The 25,006-nt window shown below is 39.1% G+C and overlaps 1 protein-coding gene and 1 non-coding gene across 11 annotated transcripts in view; both read right to left on the bottom strand.

The window, feature by feature from the left end:
* ARNT (aryl hydrocarbon receptor nuclear translocator) overlaps positions 1-25,006 on the bottom strand; it is a 72,779-nt gene that overhangs the window by 2,829 nt on the left and 44,944 nt on the right. For 5 of the 10 annotated variants that reach the window (XM_017546341.2, XM_017546348.2, XM_017546344.2 and 2 more), the window contains 15 exons: positions 23,072-23,285; positions 21,135-21,261; positions 18,578-18,643; positions 18,100-18,185; positions 16,214-16,290; positions 15,398-15,532; positions 12,748-12,822; positions 9,987-10,138; positions 4,293-4,403; positions 3,723-3,795; positions 3,441-3,561; positions 3,147-3,249; positions 2,619-2,766; positions 1,160-1,322; positions 626-792 (listed from right to left, as the gene is read on the bottom strand). In XM_017546341.2, coding sequence (XP_017401830.1) covers positions 626-792; positions 1,160-1,322; positions 2,619-2,766; positions 3,147-3,249; positions 3,441-3,561; positions 3,723-3,795; positions 4,293-4,403; positions 9,987-10,138; positions 12,748-12,822; positions 15,398-15,532; positions 16,214-16,290; positions 18,100-18,185; positions 18,578-18,643; positions 21,135-21,261; positions 23,072-23,285 — 1,818 coding nt within the window. The remainder of the gene's footprint in view (positions 1-625; positions 793-1,159; positions 1,323-2,618; positions 2,767-3,146; positions 3,250-3,440; positions 3,562-3,722; positions 3,796-4,292; positions 4,404-9,986; positions 10,139-12,747; positions 12,823-15,397; positions 15,533-16,213; positions 16,291-18,099; positions 18,186-18,577; positions 18,644-21,134; positions 21,262-23,071; positions 23,286-25,006) is intronic. The other 5 variants (XM_017546343.1, XM_017546346.2, XM_037744917.1 and 2 more) reach the window with 3 other exon arrangements.
* LOC119473843 lies at positions 45-152 on the bottom strand. Its single transcript, XR_005203084.1, has one exon. It is a non-coding gene; the product is annotated as a U6 spliceosomal RNA (small nuclear RNA).

The following is a 25,006-nucleotide window of genomic DNA, read 5'->3' as shown; positions in this document are numbered from 1 at the left end:
TATAATCAGTTGTTCTATTTCATTTACTTTTCATTTTTATAATTTTTTAAATGGAACACTTCATAAATTTTTGTGTCACCCTTGCACAGGGGCCATGCTAATCTTCTCTATATTCATTCCAATTTTAGTATAAATGCTGCTGAAGTGAGCACTACTTTTTATTTTTAATCATTCTGTCTCTTTTAAACCCAAAGCTACTGTGACTTGGGTACGTGGAACTATTTGAATGAGCTAAAGTAACTTTCTTTGGCGTCTTCCTATGTTGCTAAATTTGTCTGTTCTGGTTAAATGGTATGTATCACACTCAATTGATGCTCCTTTTTGGTTTGTTTGACAGAGACAAGATCAGGCTAGTTGCTCAGCCTGGCTTTGAACTCATGGGCTCAAGTGATCCCCTGCTTCAGCCTTCTAAGCGGCTGACAGTATAGGCACAAGCACCACTGCATCTAGCTTCCACAATCCTTTCAATTACTGACAGTGATACCTAAATTTATCCCTCTCTGTTTTCTCACATTTACCCCCCACCAAACACCTCAATCCAGACATCCTTCCCTCACTGTCTCTCCTCTTCCCTGACTCTTTTTCTCCCAGCTTCTAGTTTTTGAGAATCTTTTCGCCCTCTTACCTGGAAGACCTCAGGCTGTCCAGGTTGCTGTGCTGATGACTGCTGAACATGTTGCTCACTAGAACTTGAACGATGATGAGGCTGCTGGCCCTGCCACTGTGGCCAGACACCCACACCCTCTGCTGTCCGTGTCTGGAATTGTCCTGCAGTCTGTCCAGTCTCAGGAGCTAGAAATATAGCAAGGAAGAATAAACAACTCCAATTTACACAGTTCCACTGTGTACTAATTCCACAAGTCAAAACTTAGCCCTAAATTAATTTTTCTTCTCCAGGCAGCCTTTCCAAAGAGTCCTTTGCTCATTTAGATTAAATCTGCATACTATTAAAATGTATAAAAATTTACATGACTTTGTTATATATGCTAAAATATCATTTTTCATGTGGGTAGGTTTTAAATTTGAAATGGATTGTCACCTTGCATTTCCCTACAATTAGGTCAGTGCACCCAGAACACAGGCAAACAACTTTAACTACCAAATCCTTTCTCTTTACTGGTGAGATTTTCCTGTTACTCTCCTTGTGGTCTGGACTCACCAAAGTTGGATCCACGATTGGTGAGACTAGGGTAGGCAGCAGCACCAGGTGATGCAGTGGTAGCACCAGAGAGGGACATGGAGCTGAAGGAGGATGGAGTCTGAAAACTGCCCACACCAAATTGGGAAGTACGAGTCTTAGTGGTAGCCTGGGTAGCCACCTGCTAAAGAGAGATGAAGAAGGGATACAGAACGAATAGAGAATTAACATCATTGCACATACCATGCCTATGAGAGTCAACACTGACAATCCCTGCATCCTTCGGAACCAAGTTCATCACTTATTTCCTACTGTGTTTCTTCCAATTACTCTCAATCTCTCTTGACACTATTTTTTAGGCAGCTGAGATAAAAGTACAAAAAGCAACAAACTATGGGATTAATAAAAGTTGTAAGAATTAAATGAAAGCATCTTATAAACTGTAAAGTTATATAAAACTAGAAGCATTCATAACTGTGAAGTATATTATATGCAGGCCAGGCGGGGTGGCTCATGCCTGTAATCCTAGTACTTTGGGTGGCCAAGCCAGGTGGATCACCTGAGGTGAGGAGTTCAAGACCAGCCTGGCCAACATGGTGAAACCCCTCTCTACTAAAAATACAAAAATTGGCCAGGCATGGTGGTGCATGCCTGTAATCCCAGTTACCCAGGAGCCTGAGGCAGGAGAATCACTGGAACCCAGGAGGCGGAGGTTGCAGTGAGCTGAGATTACACCACTGCATTCCAGCCTGGGCAATAGAACGAGACTCAGTTTCAAAAAAAAAAAAAAATTATATGCAGAAAAAAAATACTCTGCACCATAATTCGGTCTGTTCTACATTCATTTGTTCCTAACAGTGTATTTTTTATAAAAACTATTTTCTCACAAGAGTTGTACATATGCATTGTAGAATATTTGGAAAGTGAAGGAAAATAAAAAGAAAAGAATCATTCATACTTGGTTAACATGTTTGGATAATTTCTTCCAGTTTTTATTTTCTCATGCATTTTGTACATAATTGAGATCATACTGCATATAACATCTGGAGCCTGCTTTTGGTTTTGACTTTTTAAAACGATTACTTGTATAACATAAATATATAGTAATATTAAAGAATCTTTCTTGAGACAATATATTTATTGTGCATTGTATTATATATATAAGAATTTTTCAACTTTTGTAAACAGACATCACTGTAAGTTAGTCATTAATTTTCTTTGTTCCTGTATTATGTAGTCCTAAACAAAGAGGAAACATCTTAGAATTTACTCCAAAACAAATGTGAAAACCACGGACTCTACTGAGATTTTTTTATTATCTGTGATTTTTAATTAGCTCCTCTCAACAAAGATGAAAACTGGAAACTGGAGGATAGGGGTTGGGGAGAAGGTATTTAAAATAGAAAACACTGATTCTACATATGGAAAAAAGCCCAAAGAAAAAATAATACACAGGGAACAAACAGATGATAAGTTTTACCTGGGCAGAAAAGCCTGAGCGGGTAGTAGGGGTCCAAGTTGGGGCTGCTCCCTGGGTAGGGTTGGAGTGGCGGGAAATCTGGGCCAACATCTGTCCTGCAGAAGCTGATGGCTGGACAATGGTTACAGGAGGGGCTAAACCACTATTCCTAGGAGTGAACAAATGAGGTAAAGGATTAAAACGATAGATTTATTACAGAAGCTAGGAATCAAAGGACAATCTAGTGCTATCCCTAGATCCCCTTGACTTCCTGTAGGTTAAGGAAAATTTGATAACAATTTGGAAAAGACAAGAAAGACCGACAGTCACACACTGACCAGGACACACAGAAATGGAGCCTAGTACATGACAATAGGAAAATGCAAAGAAATAGGAGGAAGAAAAGCAGCTTGTTTGCCTCACGCTAGGCCCTACAAGCTTCACTGCTTTTTCTGAAATAACCAGAGAAAGCAAGGGAAGAATAAAATCTGGATTCATCAGCTGAATCCCTCAGGGCCCTGTAAAGCAGCACATATATATGGGGCTCACCTGAAATTCTCTGCCGGCCGGGGGGTAGGAGGGAATGTGTTGCCCTGGGAGAATAGCTGTTGGGTGGCAGGGACAGTGCTGGAGGAGATGCCTTTACTCTGATCTGTGGACCAAAAGGAGTTGGGGGAGGGCCAGTCAAGGGGCTGTAGTATATTAGTTCAGCAAGTTCCTATTTACTCAGGTGGTATTATGATTAAGTGGAAAAACATCGGAAGATTACTGATTGGGCAGTGGCATGCCCATCAGTAAGTGGTCTAAATGAGAATTTAAAAGGATAGTGAGAAAGAAACAAACCTGCATTGATGTTGTGATAGATTTCTGAAAATCTTGGATCTCTATCCTGGGTAAATAAACCATCTGACTTCTCAAGGGGCTTGCTGTGTTCTGGTCCTGTGGTTGTCACAGACTGAACAACCTGTGGAATAAAATAATAAAAATAACCATTAAAGATTTAACATGGCAATTTAATAACCCTAAAATTCATATAATACATATGTAGATTCTAACTAGTACTGGAGGACACTTCCTAAGTAAATACTCTCTATCCTCTTCCAAGAAAAAGAGGACACAACTTACCTGGGAATGATTGTAGCTGGCCAGTCCATCTCTTCCTGGTACCATGTCCAATTCTGTTTGCTGTTGCTGCTGCCTAAATGTCAAAGGACAGTGGAGAAGAGAAATAGGAAAAAAAAGAAAAATTTTTAAAGAATCTGGAAAAAGGACCTTAAAAAAAAAAAATTAAACAGGCTGGGTGTGGTGGCTCACCCCTGTAATCTCAGCACTTTGGGAGACTGAGGTGGGTGGATCACCTGAGGTCAGGTGTTCAAGACCAGCCTGGCCAATATGGCAAAACCCCGTCTCTACTAAAAATACAAAAAATTAGGCAGGGGTGGTGGCAGGCTCCTGTAATCCCAGTCACTCTCGAAGCTGAGGCAGGAGAATCGCTTGAACCCGGGAGGCAGAGCTTGCAGTGAACCTAGTTTGCGCCATTGCACTACAGCCTGGGTGCTGAGAGCAAAACTCCATCTCAAAAAAACCAAAAAACAAAAAAAATTAACCAACCAACCAACCAAAAAAATATATGGGATTGCAAATGACCACCCCCTGGGTGACTGCTCAACAAATGATTATTTCACCCTTTCTTACCTTGGTGCCAGCTGCCCTGAGCCCATCTCCAGGGGTAAATTAGCTGTGGGACCTAGCTGTGGCCTCTGGATTGCGTTGGAGAGTGCAGGCCGTGGTTCTTGGCTAGAGTTCCTAGGAAAACAGAGTAGACAGTAAAGAAGGGATGGAAGTGGAGGAGGGGGTGACAGAGAGAAAGAGAAGAATAAGATTCTGTATGTAAAGCTCTACAGATTCATCTGAAGGTGGAACAATCAATAAATCCTTCATTAAAGTCCAATCCTACAATTAACCTATGATGTCAGTTTCAGCAAATAGAAACTACGTCCTACGGCACAAAGGGTCATCTTGCTGGGTTCTAAATCCTTCTAGGTATTCAAAACCTGGTTGTTATATACATTCATAGTCTGTATTTTTTTAAAGCATAGATAAAAAACTGAAAGTATGTACACTGATACATTAACAAAGACAACCTGGAGTGTGAAATTTTTTTTCCTTCTCTCTATATTCTTCAATACTTTCCACATTTTCTATAAAAAATATTTATTTAAAAATAAAATACTGGCCAGGCACAGTGGCTCATGCCTGTAATCCCAGCACTCTGAGAGGCTGAGGCAGGGTGGATCGCTTGAGCTCAGGAGTTTGAGACCAGCCTCAGCAACATGGCAAAATCCCGTCTCTACAAAAAGTACAAAAATTAGCAGGAGTGGTGGTGGGCTCTTGTAGTCCCAGCTACTCAGGAGACAGGTGGGAGGATCGATTGAGCCTCAGAGACAGAGGTTGCAGTGAGCTGAGATAGCGCTGCACTCCAGCCTGGTGACAGATTGAGACCCTGGTCTTAATAAAACAAACAAACAAACTCTAAAAGCTAATTAAAATTAATCATGGTAGGGAAAATGATATATAAACATGGAGAAAGCAGTTATTTCCAGAAATTCAAGTCCTTTTAAATGACTTAAATGTTTAAAAATTTAAACAAAATGGAAACACAAAAATGATGCCTGTTGTATAATATAAAGATGCAAAAAGACAGAAAAAAAAAAAAAACTACAATGACCATGGCCTTCCACTTGAGTTCTAAGTTAATAAAAATTTCTAACTCAACCCATTGTGTTATATTATGTTAGTTAGCAAAGAATTAAACTTTACAAGTTCTAACGACTGAATTGGACAATACTGTTGTCACTAGGTATTATTCATACTTGCTAAGTAGTCATAATCTGATCTTCAAGAGCTGGATTCAAGGCCAATTCTACAGAAAAAAAAGATCAAATGGCAAAGTGATAACCTGACAACTGACACCTACTAGATGACTATAATAAAAAAAGACAATAACGAGTGTTAACAAGGATGTGGAGAAACCAGAACCCTTGTACATTGCTCCTGGGAATGTAGAGTGATGAGGGAGCTTTAGAAAACAGTTTGGCAGTTCCTCAAAAGGTAAAACAGAGTTACTATGTGGCCAGCAATTCCACTCCCGGGTGGAATTCAAGAGAATAAAGACATATATCCAAACACAAACTAGTATACAAATATTCATGAAAGCATTTTTTCAGCTCCTTATTGCTATTTTACAGATGAAAGCATTCTTGATAACCAAAAAGTAGCAACAACCCAATGCTCATTAATGAACACATAGTAGGTGACATATCCATACAATAAAATATTTGGCAATAAAAAGAAATAAAGTACTGATACATGCTACAACATGGATGACCTTTGTAAACATTTTACTAAGTGAAAGAGGCCAGTTACAAAGGAACTACATAGTCTGTGATTCCATTTATACGAAATGCCTAGAATAGACAAATTTATAAAGACAACAGATTCATAGTTACACCGAACTTGAGAGGGAAGGGAAAGAACAGGGAATGAGTGTTAACTGATTTAGAATTCTTTTGGAGGAATGAAAATATTCTGAAATTAGACTGCAATAAGAGTTACATAACTATGTGATATACTAAAAAACACTGGATACTTTAAATGGGTGAGGTGTATGACATGTGAAATATATCTTAATAAAACTTTTTTAAAAAGAAGCTGAGAAAGAAAGCTCAAATAGAAAAGTTCAAAAGAGAGGAACAGTAACTAATAAAACAGGAGGATGTAGCTATGCTCTAAAGCAAACAGCCCAAATAAGGTCCACTGCCTGTTTTTGTAAAGAAAGATTTACTGGAACACAGCCACGTTCTCCCATTTGTCTATGACTGTTTTCATGCTGCAGCAGATCTGGGTAGGTGCAATAAGGGCCACATGGCCCACAAAAATCCTTTTCAGAATGGGTTGATACATAGAATTGAAATATAAACCCTTCCATTTCAGGACCTAGTCTTTGAATTATTGTTTGTAAAATCTTATTCTGCCCAGGTGCAGTGGGTTATACCTGTGATCCTAGCACTCTGGGAGTTGAAGGAGTATGGATTGCTTGTGCCCAGGAGTTCAAGTCCAGCCTCTGCAACATGGAAAAACCTCATCTCTATAAAAAATACAAGAATTAGCCAGGTATCCTGGTGCATGTCTGCAGCCCCAGCTACTCAGGGGACTGAGGTGGGAGGATCGCTTGAGCCTGGGAGGTCAAGGCTGCAGTGAGCCATGATCATGCCACTGCATTCCAGCCTGGGTGACAGAGTGAGACCCTGTCTTGGAGCGGGGGCGGGGGGGAGGGAATAAAATTTACTCTACTCTGATCAACTATCCCAAATCCTATAAGCTGGAAAATGAGAAACTTCAAACTAATGGTGTTGAATACTGGAAAAGCAGAGGATAAGGGGACAGCTTGATAAGACTAAGAAGAGTTGGTCCATTAGAAATCCCAACATCCGGGCCGGGCGCGGTGGCTCAAGCCTGTAATCCCAGCACTGTGGGAGGCCGAGGCGGGTGGATCACGAGGTCAAGAGATCGAGACCGTCCTGGTCAACATGGTGAAACCCCGTCTCTACTAAAAATACAAAAAATTAGCTGGGCATGGTGGCGCGTGCCTGTAATCCCAGCGACTCAGGAGGCTGAGGCAGGAGAATTGCCTGAACCCGGGAGGCGGAGGTTGCGGTGAGCCGAGATCGCACTCCAGCCTGGGTAACATGAGTGAAACTCCGTCTCAAAAAAAAAAAAAAAAAAAAAAAGAAATCCCAACATCGGAAAATGCCTGTGTTATATTATGAAATACAACTGATTGCTGAACATGGAGGTTAGGGGCACCGACCCCTGTGCAGTCAAAATTTCGACTGTAACTTCTGACTCCCCCAAAACTTTACTACTAATAGCCTACTGTAGGCCAGAAGCCTTATCAATAACATAAACTGTTGATTAACACATTTTGTATGTTGTATGTATTATATGCTGTATTCTTACAATAAAGCTAAAGAGAAAATATTATTAAGAAAATCATAAGGAAGAGAAAATACATTTACAGCACTGTACTGTATTTATCGTTACAAGTTTATATTATCTGTTTACAAGATGAGTCATCTATACGAAGTGGCAAGCAACCACAGTTGCCGACTTCATTCTACAGTACATATCAAGCAATTCACCTTTTTCTTTTTTCTTTTTTTGAGACTTCACAGGCTAGAGTACAGTGTCGCAATCTCGGCTCACTGCAACTTCTGCTTCCCGGGTTCAAGTGATTCTCTTGCCTCAGTCTCCTGAGTAGCTGGGACTACAAGCGCCCACCACCATGCCTGGCTAATTTTTGTATTTTTAGTAGAGACGGGGTTTCACCATATTGGCCAGGCTGGTCTTGAACCCCTTATCTTATGATCCACCCACCTAGACCTACCAAAGTGCTGGGATTACAGGCTTAAATCACTGTGCCCAGCCCACCTTTTTCTTATAATGTCATGACTTTTCCCTGCTTCTAGGGAAAACTTCCAGCATCACCAGTGGTACTTCATATTGTTCCTAAGTGTTATTAAAGGTTTACAGTATTTCACTAAACATGATGAAAAATACACAAGAACCATGAGATTTCACTTTTTACTACAATATGCAATTTACTGGAGAGAATTGCTCATGAAGACATGGTTAGCATCATACAGCATTTAAAGCAGACTGGCAACAACTGAGCAATAGGAGGTGGCTATAAAATTATTACAACAGTACAATACGTATTACAGTTAACTTTATGCAGTTATGATTTAAAACTGGATCTTTTCATTTGTTTACATTTCTCTCAACTACAAATAGTACCATATATAGTCTGTGCGTATGTATAGGTTGAGATACATTTTTTTTTTTTTTTTATTGAGAAGGAGTCTCACTCTGTCACCCAGGCTGGAGTGCAGTGGTGTGATCTCAGCTCACTGCAACCTCTGCCTCCCAGGTTCAAGTGATTCTCATGTCTTAACCGCCCAAGTAGCTAGGACTATAGACACGTGCCACTATGCCCAGTTAATTTTTGTATTTTCTTTTTTTTAAGTAGAAATGGGGTTTCACCATGTTGGCCAGGCTGGTCTCAAACTCCTGACCTCAAATGATCTGCTCAGCTCAGCCTCCCAAAGTGATGGGATTACAGGTGTGGGCCACCTCACCTGGCCAGCATTTTTACTTTTTATAATAGATTTCTATATACTTTATGTTAGTAAATGATAAAATAAGATTAGAATTTACATATATTTAATACTTTCATGACATGCCTAATTTTTTCTAATTTTTTTCAATAAGTCTAGGCTATGTAGCTTATTTTAGGGTTTTTCAAATTGTCACAAATATCCAAAAATTTTTCCAACACACTTACTGAAAAAAATCCATGTGTAAGTGGACCTGGATATATACCACCTAAAATCTTTGGAATCTTCAGTATGATAAGTGTCTTTTTGTCTGCTAGTGAGTTGACTGAGGGCTGGCAACCCCTAGGCAGCTTTAGGATAGGGGCTTGTCTCTAGAAAGATGAAGGCAAAATTAGAGGGTTGGGATTTTTAGCCCTAACCTTCAACCTAATGGAGGGGCACGGGACTGAAGGTTAAGTTGATTGCCAATGGCCAATGATTTAATCATTCATGCCTACATAATAAAATTTCCATTAAAACTCAAAAGGACTGGGTTTGAGGAGCTTCTTGATAGGCAAACACATGGAGATCCCTGGAGGGCAGCCCATCCAGAAAGAGTATAAAAGCTCTGTGCTCCTTACTCCTTACCTTGCCCTATCTATCTCTTCATCTGATGTTCACTAGTATTCTTCATAATATCCTTTATAACAAACTGGTAAACAAAGGTAAATGTTCCGAGCCATTCAAGCAAACTGACAGAACCCAAGTAGGGGGTCATGGGAAACAGCTGGTCAGTCAGATGCACAGGTAAAACAACCTGGAGCTTGTAATTGGCATCAGAAGTGGGAGCAGTCTTACGGTACTGCATCTACAAATTGGGAGATCTGCTGCTATCTTCAAGTAGACAGTGAACTGAATTGAATAGAAGGACAACCAGCTGGTAGCCACTGCAGAAGTGACTGCTTGATGTTTATTTTAAACGGAGTCTCCCTCTGTAGCCCAGGCTGGAGTGCAGTCACGCAATCTACTCACTGCAACCTCTATCTCCCAGGTTCAAGCCATTCTCCTGTCTCAGCCTCCAGATTTAGCTGGGACTACAGCCACACACCACCATGCCCAGCTAATTTTTGTGTTATTGCTTGATTGTTTTACCCCTCGAATTGGGCATCAGGAGTATTTTGTGTTGTGAGAGCAGAGGAAAAACAGCTTTTTCATACCCCTCTATAATACATACTTCACATTGGTGTTGGTACAGATGATGTACTCAATTTCATCTGAGTAGGGGTTCTGGAAAGTAAAGGAGCTTGTTCTCATCCAGAGCCATTCTTGGTTCTTTGACCGGAACCGGAACATGACAGACAGCACTTGGCCTTTTAATTTCACAACCTGAAAAAGTTTTCATGCCATCAGTGGAACTCGTAGAAAATTTTCATTACAAAAATAAAGATTTTCCCATTTCTACAACCCTAAAACTCTTGCCATTATCCTCGAAGCACCAGCATTTTTCAGTATTAAAACAAAATGAGAAAGCAAAAACTAAGTGATTAAATATGGAGGCATATTTCTCATGCTTCCTCTCAGAGACTCAAGCTTTCTTATTAGGCTGGTGCAAAACACATTGCGATAAAAAAAAAAAAAAGGCAAAAAACGCAATTTCTTTTGCACCAACCTAATACTATTCTAGTCAAATAGAAATAATACTTATTTATACTTATTTACAGGAAGGAATTATTTATACTTATTTACAGGTTGTTTCCCTACTTCCCTTGGGAAGTCCATTAAAGATACTCTGAGTTAGCTTTAGAAGTCTATACTAGATATTTGGTAAATTTAATGACACTGAATATAGCTTACATACTGCTCTTCAATCCGATTTCTCCCCTGCAACCTGAGAACATGTCTTTTATTTTCCTTTCTTTCTTTCTTTTTTTTTAGATGGAGTCTTGCTCTGTTGTCCAGGCTGGAGTACAGTAGTGCAATCTCAGCTCACTGCAACCTCAGCCTCCTGGGGTTCAAGTGATTCTCCTGCCTCAGCCTCCTGAGTAGCTGGGACTGCAGGTGTGCGCCACCATGCCCAGCTAATTTTTGTATTTTTAGTAGAGATGGGTTTTCACCCAGGCTGGTCTCAAACTCTTGACCTCAAATGATCCTCCTGCCTTTGGCCTCAGAAGATTACAGGTGTGAGCCACCATCCCAGATGAGAATATCTGTTTTCACAGCATCTACAGAGGTTTCCATAAATAAAATTAAGTTGGCTTTAGTCTTGTTTTGCTTTTGTTTTTTGAAAGTAAGTAATTTTAAGTAATTTTATTTTATTTTTTATTTTATTTTTAGTCTCGCTCTATCACCCAGGCTGGAGTGCAGCAGTGCAATCTTGGCTCACTACAAGCTCTGCCTCCTGGGTTCAAGTAATTCTTATGCCTCAGCCTCCCAAGTAGCTGGGATTACAGGCATAAGCAACCACACCCAGCTAATTTTTATATTTTTACTAGAGATGGGGTTTCAAGATGTTAGCCAGGCTGATCTCAAACTCCTGGCTTCAAGTGATCCATCTTTCTTAGCCTCCCAAAGTACTAGGATTACAGGTGTTGAGCCACCATGCCCAGCAATTTTAGGTTATTTTAGATACTAGTCTCATGGAATAGAAAATAATCTTTTAACTCTACATTCCTAAAAATTAAAAAACAACAGTATCAGAAGCTAACCACTTATTTTGTAATACTATATGTATCAAATACTGGGTGATGTGTTTTATATTTATTATCTTATTTAGTCTTCCCAACAACTGTCAAAATGTAGGTACTATTAATATACTCATTGTATCAATAAGGACACTACTGAGAAAGAGGTTAATTAACTTGTCTAATACAAAGTAAAAACTGTTATTGAAAGCTGTCTATAAAATTCAAGAGATATTTTCAGAAGCTGGAGCCTCAGAATGACAGTAATAGTCAGTTGAAATAATTCCTTATAACTCTCACTTATCCATAAAAGAAGTGTAGATATTTTCAGGAGCTGGAGCCTGAGAATGACAGTAACAGTAAGCTTAAATAATTCCTTAAAACTCTCACTTATCCATAAAATAACTGTATAAACTGAGCGTGGTGGCTCACACCTGTAATCCTAGCACTCTGGGAGGCAGAGGTAGGCGGGTCACAAGATCAGGAGATCAAGAGAAGCCTGGCCAACATGGTGAAACCCTGTCTCTACTAAAAATACAAAAATTAGCTGGGCATGGCAGCATGTGCCTGTAATCCCAGCTACTCAGGAGGCTGAGGCAGGAGAATCACTTGAACCCAGGATGCAGAGGTTGCAGTGAGGTGAGATCGTGCCACTGCACTCCAGCCTGGTGACAGAGTGAGACTCCATTTCAAAAAAAAAAAAAAAAAAGTATAAAATGAATTTTTCTACTACAAGCTTAGTGAAGCATACAATATTTTTTCTTTTGAGACAGAGTCTAGCTTTGTCATCCAGGTGGAGTGCAGTGGCACAATCTCAGCTCACTGCAACCTCCACCTGTCGGATTCAAGTGATTCTCATGCCCAGCCTCCCAAGTAGCTGAGATTATAGGCATGTACCACCATGTCTGGCTAATCTTTTGTATTTTTAGTAGAGACAGGGTTTCACTGTGTTGGTCGGGCTGGTCTTGAACTACTGGCCTCAAGTGATCTACCTGCCTTAGCCTCCCAGAGTGCTGGGATTATAGGCATGAGCCACCATGCCTGGCCCAATAGTTTAAATACCTTAAAGACAGTTCCTTGGATACAGTTAGTTGAATACAAGATAGTAAAATAGCCAAAGCCAAACAGAAATATCTTGGGCATTATCTATAATTTCAAAGTATTAGTCCTTTTCTATTCCTTTAAAATACAGATTAAGTATTAAAGAATATTAAAACTGTGGTGCTTGCCACAGTGTTTAGTTAATCAGTAGTCAATATTTATGGAGTGAATATGATAAATATTTATTCAGCTCCAAACCAGAAAAAAAGTTACCTGTTGGAAGCTGTCTCTTAGAAGCTGCTGGTCTTCAGGATGACAGAATTCTACAATATTCTTTCCTAACAGTTCCTAGAAGAGAGAAAGAAGAGTAAGATACATACTTTTATGGTCATGTAACTGGTTTAGTCCATCCGCTGGGGACCTGGATTTTATTTCTTCTGTTTTAATCCTAAGATTGTAGTTAAGCGTGGAGGAAAAAAAAAAAAAAAGAAAATAAACAAAAGATGAAATCTACTAAAAGAAGATAGAATCTGTTGAGGAGCTAGCTTCTAGAACATTTTTCTTTTTCAGAATATTACACATTTATTTTAATGGTTATAAATTTTAGATATAATTTACATTCATAATTCACCCATTTTAGGTATACAGTTTGATGGTTTCTACTGAATTTATACAATTGTGTGATGATTATCACAATCCAGTTTTAGAACACATTCACTGCCCCTAAAAGTTCCCTGTGCCATCTGCAATCAATCTCTGCTCCCAATTCCCTCCCCAGCCAACCACAAATCTGCTTTCTGCCTCTCTAGTTTTGCCATTTCTAGAAATTTCATATAAATAAAACAACACAATATGTGGTCTTTTGGGTCTGGCTTCTTTCACCGAGCATAGTACTTTTGAAGTTCATCTACATGGTTGCGTTATCAGTAGTTTACTTAGCTCAGTAGTATTCTAACATGGGTATAACACAGTTGTGTATTCATTTACAAAATATTAATGGACATTTAAATAGTTTCCTTTTTTGGCTACTATCAATAATACAGATATGAACTGTACACAACGGTGTATAAATCTGTGTGTGAACATGTTTTCATTTCTCTTAGGTATGTTTAACTTTGTAGGAAACTGCCAAAATGCTTTTGCAAAGTAGCGATACCATTTTACATGTCTATCACCGATGTATGAGGGTTCTAGCTTCTACACATTTTCACCAATACTTTTTAATTACAGCCATTCTAGTGGGTGTATAGTGGTACCTCTTTGTGATTTGAATTTGCGCTGTCCTAATGATAAAAAGATGTTGAGTGTCTTTTCATATGCATAAATGCATATTTATTCTTGTGCCCTTTTTTTAAACCAGCGGTTTATTATACTGTAAGTTCTGGGGTACATGTACAGGTCGTGCAGGATTGTTACATAGGTATACACATGCCATCACCATGGCATGTACTGCTGCATCCATCCCCCGCTGTCACCTATATTAGGTATTTCTCCTAATGTACCAGCTGTTTGTCTTAATGAGTTACTTATATATTCCCGGTACAAATCCTCTTTCAGATATATGATTTGTAACTATTTTCTCTCCATTTATGTCTGATCTTTTCATTTTTCTTAATATCCTTTAAAAAGGGCAAATTTTAATTACAATTAAATCAAATTTATCATTTTTTTCTTCTGTGAATCATGCTTTTAGTGTTATGTAAGAAATCTTTTGTCTAACTCAAAATCACAAAGATTTTTTCCTAGAAGTTTATTTGTAACTTTAGCTCTTACATATTTAGACCTTTGAGCTGATTTTTGTGTATGAGGTAAGTAAGATCTATGCGTTTTCATTTTTGGGTTTTTTTTTTTTTTTTTGCTTTTTTTTTTTTTTTTTGCATATAGATATCCAATTGTTCTATTTGTTAGAAATACTTCTTTTATCCATTGAATTGTCTTGGCACCTTTGCTGAAAATGAGTTGACAAGTATAAGAATAGACTCACGGTAGCTCATGCTTGTAATCCTAGCACTTTGGGAGGCCGAGGTGGGCAGATCATGAGGTCAGGAGTTCAAGCCCAGTCTGGCCAACATGGTAAAACCCCGTGTCTACAAAAATGCAAAAATTAGTTGGCTGTGGTGGCGTGTGTCTGTAATCTTAGCTACTCAGGAGGCTGAGGCAGGGGAATCTCTTGAATCCGGGAGGCGGAGGTTGCAGTGGGCAGAGATCACACCACTGCACTCCAGTGTGGGCGACAAAGCAAGACTCTGTCTCAAAAAAAAAAAAAAAAAAAAAAGAATAGGCTGTATTCTGGTCTATTGCTCTACATATCTAGCCTTACACTACCACATTGTCATGATTAATAGCTTTATAGTCAGTGTTAAATCAGGTAGTGTAAATTCGCCTTGTTCTTTGTTTTCAAGACCTCTTTTTCACCAAATTCTTTCACATAGCCACAGCCAGAAGTCCCTCCTTCCCCTAACGGTATTAAAAGCTCATATGATGAATCAATTCAGGAATTCAGGGATGGCTAACTGGTCTGTTGCATAAGTAAATTATAATAACTGGTGCTAAATCTGCATGTTTTATGGGCTATTACTCATTTAGATAATTACATGAATTATCTAACTATGGCTATACTGGTATAACTAAATATGAGTACCTTTGAATCATTATCTGTATTAATATCAATAATAAAAGAAGATACATATTTGTACCTGCTTCTCCCACCTGGTTTCACAAGCCATATTTCTCTAGATGAGATGATAGTCTTAACAGGAAGCTGAAAGTAAATTTAGGTACTAACAGAATATGATGATCTCTTTTTCTCAACTGAGGTTGGTATGTTTTGGCTATCTTAGGAATTATACGATTACATAATCTCAACATAGCCAAAGGAAAATTGAGATCTAAGTATTAGTGATGTACAGCTCCAGCTCCTCACCTGCGGCTGATAGCCAACAGTAGCCACACAGCGGTGATCCACAAAAGTGAAGATGCCCTCAATGTTGTGTCGGGAGATGAACTCTGTTGGCTGACAAACATTACTCATGTCTGTACAGTTGGGAGAACTAGTTACCTGAGAGTGAAGAGATGAAAATGAGGTAAAATGATACTACTCTTTACATATATATTTCCTATCTCCTCATGGTTTTTGCATAGACATAAGATTACCAGTTTTAGGAACTTCTAAACTTTCACATTTTATCCAAAAAGGAAAAAAATGACAATCACAATCAGACAAGGCATAAGGTCTAGCTCTACTCCCATGTATGTACACTTTACCAAGTTAATAAAGTAAGAATAAAATTTATTCAACCTAAAATCCGCATACTTTCATCTGGCTAGGCTGAGCTCATTACTCAGATTGATATGGTACAAGTAACCAAGAAACTTATCTATACTTATGAAAAGAATCAAAATAATTCCACTTTTCTATTGTTAGGTAATGATAAAATGAAAAGAATCTTTCTTCATTTGTATGGGGAAAAGGAAATTAACTGGAAATAGAAAATTACGCATGGTAAAGCTAAAAATAAGAAAGACAAGGGGAGAAAAGATCTTCCTTCTCTTATACTCTTCAACTTCTACTTAAATCCAAGAATAGCAATGGTCACGATAAATGCCGTATTCCTTCAAGTTTTTACAGTTTGATAAAATTATTCATTTGTATTCAGAAATTAAAGGAAAATTAACAGAAATTAGTCCTGAAGATTGTTTCTAATTGAAAGGGACATAGACATGGAAAATTCATACTTGCCTGCAATCTGCCAATGGCCACTAGGCAAAACTTGCTTCCCTGGCCAGCTTCTGGGTCATCATCTGGGAGGGAAACACCTTCAGAAAGGTGAGGTTAAGAGATTTTAACATGGACCTCCAACTCAAATGCCTTCAAACTCAGACAAGATTCAAAATAGACCTATTTATGGGCCGGGCACCGTGGCTCATGCTTGTAATCCCAGCACTTTGGGAGGCTGAGATGGGCAGATCACTTGAGGTCAAGAGCTCAGGTTGGTCAGGAGACGAGGCCAGTCTACTAACAATACAAAAATTACCTGGGCATGGTGGCGCATGCCTGTAATCCCAGCTACTTGGGTAGGGCTGAGGTGAGAGAATCACTTGAACCCAGGAGGCAGAGACTGCAGTGAGCCGAGTTCATGCCACTGCACTCCAGCCTGGGTGACAGAGCAAGACTCCCTCTCAAAAACAAACAAACAAAATAGATCTAGTTACGAAGAGGCTAAGCATAAAGCAATAGAGAATGATAAATGATAAGAATAAATAATCATATAAAATTTACCATATATGCCAGTCATTGTTTTAAGTATTTACATATATATTAATTCCTACATTTTACCCATATTAATTATAGTAAACGGGAAAATACAAGTCCTACCCAAAGTATTCTTAAAAAAACTATGCTGGCCAAATCAGGTACATATGAAGACATCCATTCTATGACCACATTACAGGCAGAAAATAGATGCTTTGCCCAATCTGTGACTTTCAAAGTTAGCAAACAACCCAAAATGCAGTTATACCATCAACAGTTATTCATGTCCCTTGGAAAAGAAAAGAAACCAACGTTTTACACAGAAAGGGAAGAAGACTGCATTTCTCCCCTATTTTTTTGCATAGTTATGTTCTTTTTATCCAGAAAAATAGTATTCCTTGATGATACACAGGGGTAAGAAAGATCACATACTTTAAATGTATGGTTTATACAGTATATAGACTAAGTACTTCAAATGTCATTACCACCTCAGTTAAATTTTTAAAAGTTACATTAACTACTTTTATTGGCTACCTGCCATATGCCAGGCACTGGGCTGAATGCTTTCCTTAAATTAAATCTAATCCTCACAAAAACCCTATATAGGATGTACTATCTCTGAAGTACAGATGAGAAAACAGCTTTATAAAGGTCAAGCAACTTACCCTAGGTGATGCCACTAATAAATAACAATGACAGGAATCCTACCCAGGTTTTTCCATGTCCAAAGTTTAACCTCTTTCCAAGACATATCACCTTGCTTCTCTTTTCTCTTAGTCTCTGTCTCCCCAAAACCTCTATTTTCCAATAATACCCATGCAGCAGCGAAGTAATAAAGTTGCTAAGATTTGGAAACTGACAAGCCAACTTAAAATGTTGATCCCTGCAACCCAATCACCTTTCTCACATTCCTTGTTTGACCTCAAATTCTAATAAAGCTAATCTGCTGAAAGCTTGATTTAAAGCCTTTGCAGAGAATATTCTCTTGCTAAGTTATTACAATAAAGGCATTTTCCCCTTTTCCCTCAAAGTCTTGCTTTAACTTTAGAAAGCTTTCTGAAGTTAACTGCATTCTATGTCTATGTTTCTTTGCAACGAATGCTTAGAACACATGTTCATATAAATTTGTGCATTTAAAAACCACATTCTGTGACACAGCCAATACTATTTTCCAGTCTGAGTAATCTATCTCCTCAACTGGAATAAAAGCTCAATAATGGAAGGGAAAGATTGTGCATTTTCTTTTCCTATTTTCTTTCATCTTATATGAAAGTACATTTCATATACCAGGTATATAATAAATATTAGCTTTCATGGACTCTGTGAGGAACCAAATGTACCAAGGGGAAATATTTACTATCTCACTTTCTTACCTGCTGGGGGCCAGGCCTTGATGTAGCCTGTGCAGTGGACCACCACGAAGTGAGGTTCCCCATCCTTTACAGAGCCAAGTCCATTCCTGGAAGAGTTACAGGAGTTAGAAAAAAAAAAATCTACCCAGTAAAACTCAAAGGGCAATGCTGGCTTAGTACCTTTAAGTTTAGGCTCTTAGGAGTTTAGAAAACAGGATAATTATCTTTCCCATCTAAAAACGACCACCACATTTTACCCTTGCAAAGTAAAGTAACAAAAGGTATGCAGTAGGAGAAAAGTAGTAAAACAGCAGAGCAACTTCCTTAAACAGGATTTTCAAGAGACGTTTTAGGAAAATATTGCCAGAAAAAAAGTAACTGGGAGGTGAGAGATGAAAGTGAAGGCTGCTGAAGGAATGACTACAGTAAGACAGGTAAAAAAGTGATGATCTCTACAGGTATTTGGCCATCCCTTTGGTTTTCACGCTTAGGACCTCACCTGCATCTGTTCCTCACAAAGCTCAGCCTATTCACAGAAACTGGGTCCACAGCGCTACTGCCACACCTGTTTCAAAGAACAAAGAGATTAAAAGCAATCAGGCTGCATTATTAAAGAACTTTCCATCCTAACAGCAGAACAACAGGCTCTGGATACAATTAGACATAGAAAATTGGTAATGCTACTAATAAGGAAGGATAAAGATAAGTCAGGCTTGGTATTTCTAGAACTTTTAACTGTCCTAGAATTTGAAGTTAAAATGTTCCATATGTTCTTCAAATACAAATATTCTCAACATCAAGAGTTGGTAAGCCTTTTCTGTAAAGGACCAGATAGTAAATATTTTCAGCTTTGTGGACCAGTCTGTTGCAAACTAGTCAACTCTATCTATAGCATGAAAGTAGCCATAGATAATATGTAAAAACATGGGCATGGCTATGCTCCAGTAAAACATTATTTACAAATAAAGGGCTGTGGTTTGCTTACTCCTGCTCTACGTTAACCACAACTTAATGTAATTGCTACATTTCATTATTATCTTGCTCTTGCCTATGTCTTTGCATTAGCCATGTCCACATGTTGGGATACTTCCTTCAATGCTACTTTCCCTCTCCCCATTCTTTAAAACAAAATAAAACTTACACAGGGTTAATATGTATCATGCTCTGTTCTAAATATCTATACATATGTTAATTCATCTAATCTTCATAACAACTTTATAAGGTCAGTATTATCTCCAATGTGAGATGATGTAGTCATGTTATCATCCAAGGTTTCAGAAGACAGCATCAAAGCTAGAATTCAAATCCATAAAATAATATGGATTAAAACAAAATCCAGCAGTCTGAGTCTAGAAGCTACTCTAAATTACTAAACCAGGCTGGGTGCAGAGGTACAGGCCTGTAATCTCAGCATTTTGGGAGGCCAAGGCAGGCAAATCACTTGAGGTCAAGAGTTCGAGACCAGCCTGGCCAACATGGTGAAACACTGTTTCTACTAAATATATAAAAATTAGTCGGCTACAGTGGCATGTGCCTATAGGCCAGCCACTCAGGAAACTGAGGCATGAGAATCGCCTGAACCCAGGAGGCAGAGGTTATAGTGAGTCAAGATCATGCCACCACATTCCAGCCTGGGCAACAGAGCAAGACTGTCTAAAATAAATAAATAAATTACTAAACCACCTAATGTTCAATTTTGTGACTCTCCAAGGAAACCTTTAATATCCTACCCATAATTTCTAGCAACCATCCTCTCAGTACAATATAGTCAATTTCCATTACGTAACCTGAATTTTGTGACCGCGAGATGCCTTTTGTATCTGTATAGAAAGGACCACCATCGGGCCAGGCACGGTGGCTCACGCCTGTAACCCCAGCACTTTGGGAGCCCGAAGCAGATGGATCACGAGGTCAGGAGTTCGAGACCAGCCTGGCCAAAATAGTAAAACTCTGTCTCTACTAAAAATGCAAAAAATTAGCCAGGTGTGGTAGTGGGCACCCATAATCCCAGCTACTTGGGAGGGTGAGGCAGGAGAATTGCTTGAACCTGGGAGGCAGAGGTTGCAGTGAGCCGAGATTGAGCCATTGTACTCCAGTCTGGCAACAGCGTGAGACTCCGTCTCAAAAAAAAAAAAAAGAAAAGAAAAGAAAAGAAAGGACCACCATCTTTTCTACAGAATCCTAAATGTACAGAATATAATTTATAAACACTAAACACTAACTCTAGACATAGGAAGTCTCAAATTTCTAATAAAAAAAAAGAATAAATGATCTGAGTAAATGGATATTGCCTTTTGTTTTCATGGGGAAAAAGCGCAAGTTTTGTAGTCAGACTACTATGAATTAAAACAAAATCCTGGATCAAACTATGTAATCGTGTGAAGTTCATTTCTTTCTTTTCTTTTCTTTTTTTTTGAGACAGAATTTTGCTCTTTTTGCCCAAGTTGGAGTGCAATGACATGATCTTGGCTCACTGCAACCTCTACCTCCTGGGTTCAAGCAATTCTCCTGCCTCAGCCTCCCAAGTAGCTGGGATTATAGGCACACACTACCAAGCCCAGCTAATTTTGTATTTTTTTAGTAGAGACAGGGTTTCACCATGTTGGCCAGGCTGGTCTCGAACTCCTGACCTCAGGTGATCCACCCACCTTGGCCTCCCGAAGTGCTGGGATTACAGGCTTAAGCCACTGCACCCAGCTAAGTTCATGTCTCTATATCTGTTTTTCTGTCTGCAAAATGGTAACCTTGAAGCTTACCCTGCAGGGCAATTGTAAGGATGAAATAAGATGACAGACATAAATCACCTATCATAGTGTCTGGCAAGTTCAGAAACGTTAGTCCTCTTACCGAATACTTTATTCTGTGTTACAATCCATCTGGGTATTGAGAGTTAAATTTAACCCACTGGAGCTAATCCAACTTAACTCTTCTGACAGAAATAAAACTCTAAGCTTTTGATTATTCCTATACCATACACTAGCATGGGTAAAAATAAAATAAAATAAAAAAAGAAGATTCTTCCTATACCAAATCACAATCCTCAGCTTGACACTCACCTCATTCGGCAAATAAATGATCTCCTTGAGCCCATACACATTCTCATGGAAGACTGCTGACCTTCCTTTTTCACTGTTCCAGTCTTTAGATCCAGGATACGCCCTGAGGGAGGGTGTGAAGAGCAGTCTGGAGTACATTTTTATGTGTGGAGAAGAGGGGGAGAGATACTGAAGGCAAAGATAAGTAAGTGTCCTATTCATGCCCTTAATCTCCTTGCTTATAACAGAAATGACCAAGCAGGAGATGAAATTTTTTTCAAGCCTAAAATACTTAAATTCTCATCAATGAATCTCACTCTTAAGTCCAAAGGCAACACTGAAAATAACATTGTGCAAGGAAAAGTAGGAGTGGAAAGTAGTAGTAGAAGACAAAAGGGAAGGTTATATTCTCACGCCTGATTATTTGTATACACATACAGACATACATACAGAGTAAATGTCATTGGCTGAAAAACAAGTAATTTTCTGTAGTCCCAGCTAATCAGGAGGCTGAAGCAAGAGGACTGCTTGAGGGCAGGAGTTTGAGGCTGTAGTGTACTATGATTGTGCCTGTGAAGAGTCACTGTACTCTAGCCTCAGCAATAAAGCAAGACCTTGTCTCAAAAAAAAGAATAAAAATAAAAATTTTAAAAAAGAAAAAACCAAGTAATTTTATATGCTATAGAAACAGATCTGTTAGTTGGTCTTCTTTATTATACAGAAACAAAGAACAACTTTTGGGGAAAAAACTAGAAAAATGAAATCATACAAACATAAAAGAAGAGAAAACTGGTCAGGTGTGGTGGCTCATCCCTGTAATCCCACCACTTTGAGAAGCCAAGGTGAGAGGAATGCTGGGGGCCAGGAGTTTGAGACCAGTCTGGGCAACAGACAGATCCTGTCTCTAAAAAAAATTTTAAATTAAGTTAGCCAAGTGTGGTGACATGAACTACCCCTAGGTACTCAAGAAGCTGTAAGCAGGCAGATCACTTGAGCCCAGAAGAGTTCAAGACTACAGTAAGCTATGATGCGCTACTGCACTCCTGCCTATGCAAGAGAGTGAGGCCCTGTCTCTTCTGGGTGGGGAGAAAAAGGAGGAAAACTAAAGATCAACACTAATATTGAGTATATTGAAATTTCTTGCATTTAATTTTAACTACCAATTTTTACCTGCTTCCACTTTAAATATTTTTCTAGAGTCACTCAAGAATACATATGACTTGTTTCCTCTAGCCAAACTCTGGCAAAAAGACTGAACAGTAATTAAACAGGGGAGAAAAAAGAAAAACAGTACAGATACAAACAAAACACCTTATACACTAACCACATCTATAGAATAAAAATCTGGGCTGGGCATAGTGGCTTATGCCTGTAATCCCAGCACTTTGGAAGGTGGAGGCGGGCAGATCAAGAGATGGAGACCATCCTGGCCAACATGGTGAAACCCCATCTCTACTAAAAAATACAAAAATTAGCTGGGAATGGTGGCATGTGCCTGTAGTCCCAGCGACTCAGGAGGCAGGAGAATCGCTTGAACCTGGGAGGCAGCGGTTGCAGTGAGCTGAGATCACACCACTGCACTCCAGCCTGGGTAACAGAACAACACTCCAATCTCAAAAAAAAAAAAAAAGAATAAAATCTGTTATCATTGAATCTAGCACAAAGCCAAGTACCAGGAGGTGGAAAAATACCAGATAATTATCCATACAAATGAGATAAAAGCATGAATAATTATTTTAGAATGGAAAAAAGTACTGTAGGTTTGGCTTTTACCGTTCTTTTTACACTAAGATAAAAGTAAAATATTATCATTAATGAAATATTTTCTAAGGATGAGCCACAAAGTAGATAATCTCATGTGGATAAAAAGAACTGATTAAATTTATTAAAGGAGAAAATTCTAGAAGCCTTGCCAGAGTCAACAAACCAATTTAAGAGGTAAAACACATAACTCTAACCTGTCAGGGCATTTTCCGAAGTAGAAAGCTGCTCACGAAGTTTATCCACATCATCTGGGTGCACCTGATCATAGAGTGTGCTCCCAAACCATTCAGACTGTGGCTGGTTCAAAACAGGAGTCACGGAGTCAGAGACATACACCACCCGGCCTGTCTCACATGAGACAATAAACAGAAAGCCATCTGCTGCCTCCAAGATCAAATGTTTCAGTTCCTGCCCAAAGAAAAGAAATAGAAGTTAATACTGATCTCTGAAAAAACAAGTATTTCTGTTCACAGGAAGAGGACACTTGAGGCCATATGCATCTCTCCATAAGCAGCTACTAGCTCACACCTGAGCCACAGCCACAGGTTTCCACGCTAAATGTAGTTACCTTCACCGATAAGAAGGTTTTTTCTAAAACATGTTTCCTCAATTTCTCTATTTCACTATCTACCTCTTCCTCTCTATCTCAGGATTCAAAAAGAATAAAAAGGCTTGGGCTAGGCACAGTGGCTCATGCCTGTAATCCCAGCACTTTGGGAGGTCAAGGTGGGAGGATCGCTTGAGTCCAGGAGTTCGAGACCAGCCTGGGCAACAGAGCGAAACTCCATCTTTACAAACAAACAAACTAGCTGGGTGTGGTGGCACACACGCCTGTAGTCCCAGCTACTCAGGAGGCTGAGGTGGGAGGATCATCTGAACCTGGGAAGCAGAGGTTGCAGTGAGCTGAGATCACACCACCGCACTCCAGCCTGAGTGACAGAGCAAGAGATCCTGTCTCAAAAAAAAAGGCTTACCATGAACAATAATTGACTTCTTAATTCCATCCTCTCTGGTCTCTTTTTAGGATCTTGCTTGACAAATATTCCCACTTTCTCTCTTTCCCCTCAAAGCCTATAAAAATTATCAAGTTTTCTCAATTCTATGTAAATCTTCCCTCAACTTGACCCACCTCATCTTTCTTTTTCAGCAGCAAGCTTATACCAAGAATAGTATTGTATTAACTGGCTTTCTCCTCTTACCTTTCAATTATTTCTCAATCTCACTGCAATCTGCACTCTAAACTACTGTTTTTTTGTTTGGTTTGGTTTTTGTTCTGTCAGGAACAGCATATATATATATTTTTAGGCGATTACTAATGTCCTCCTAATTACCAATTCAAGTCCCTTTTCCTGGGTCGTCTTCACTTTATTCAACTTCTCTGCAGAATCTGACAATGCTGTCCATCTTATCCTTTAAATTTTATTTTTTCCTACCTTCTTCTATGAGACTGTACTCCAATTTTTGCTTTCTCTTCTGCTTCAGACTTTTTTTCCTTTGTTCAAGTTTTAAATGTAGACATTTCCAAAGTTCATCTTTTTTTTTTTTTTTTTGCCAGAGTCTCGCTCCATTGCCAGGGGCCAGGCTCAAGTGCAGTGGCACGATCTCAGTTCACTGCAACCTCCGCCTCCCAGGTTCAAGCAATTCTTCTGCCTCAGCCTCCCAAGTAGCTGAGACTACAGACACGCGCCACTATGCCCAGCTAATTTTTTGTATTTTTAGTAGTGACGGGGTTTCACTATGTTGGCCAGGATGGTCTTGATCTCTTGACCTCATGATCCACCCGCCTCAGCCTCCCAAAGTGCTGGGAATTACAGGCGTGAGCCACTGCGCCCGGTCCCAAAGTTCATCTTAGGTCCTCTTTATAAATACCACACTTTCTTCCTGGGAAATCATATTCACTCTTCCCTAATATGAAATAATACCCAAGTCTGTATTCCTAGACCTGCCTCATTATTTTTCCTGAGCTTTCACCTGGCTTGAATTTCAATTATCTGTAAAAGATTTATAAATATTCTACCAGTAACTCAACATCAACATCCCCAAACCTGAATCATTATTTCCCTCTTTAAAAAAAACCTGCCGTGCTCTTACTCTCCTTTTTTTTTTTTTTTTTTTTTTTTTTTTTTTGA

Source organism: Cebus imitator, unplaced genomic scaffold (genome assembly GCF_001604975.1).
Source record: "Cebus imitator isolate Cc_AM_T3 unplaced genomic scaffold, Cebus_imitator-1.0 Scaffold188, whole genome shotgun sequence".
Lineage (NCBI taxonomy): Eukaryota > Metazoa > Chordata > Mammalia > Primates > Cebidae > Cebus > Cebus imitator.
This window is presented reverse-complemented; position numbering and strand designations above follow the sequence as displayed.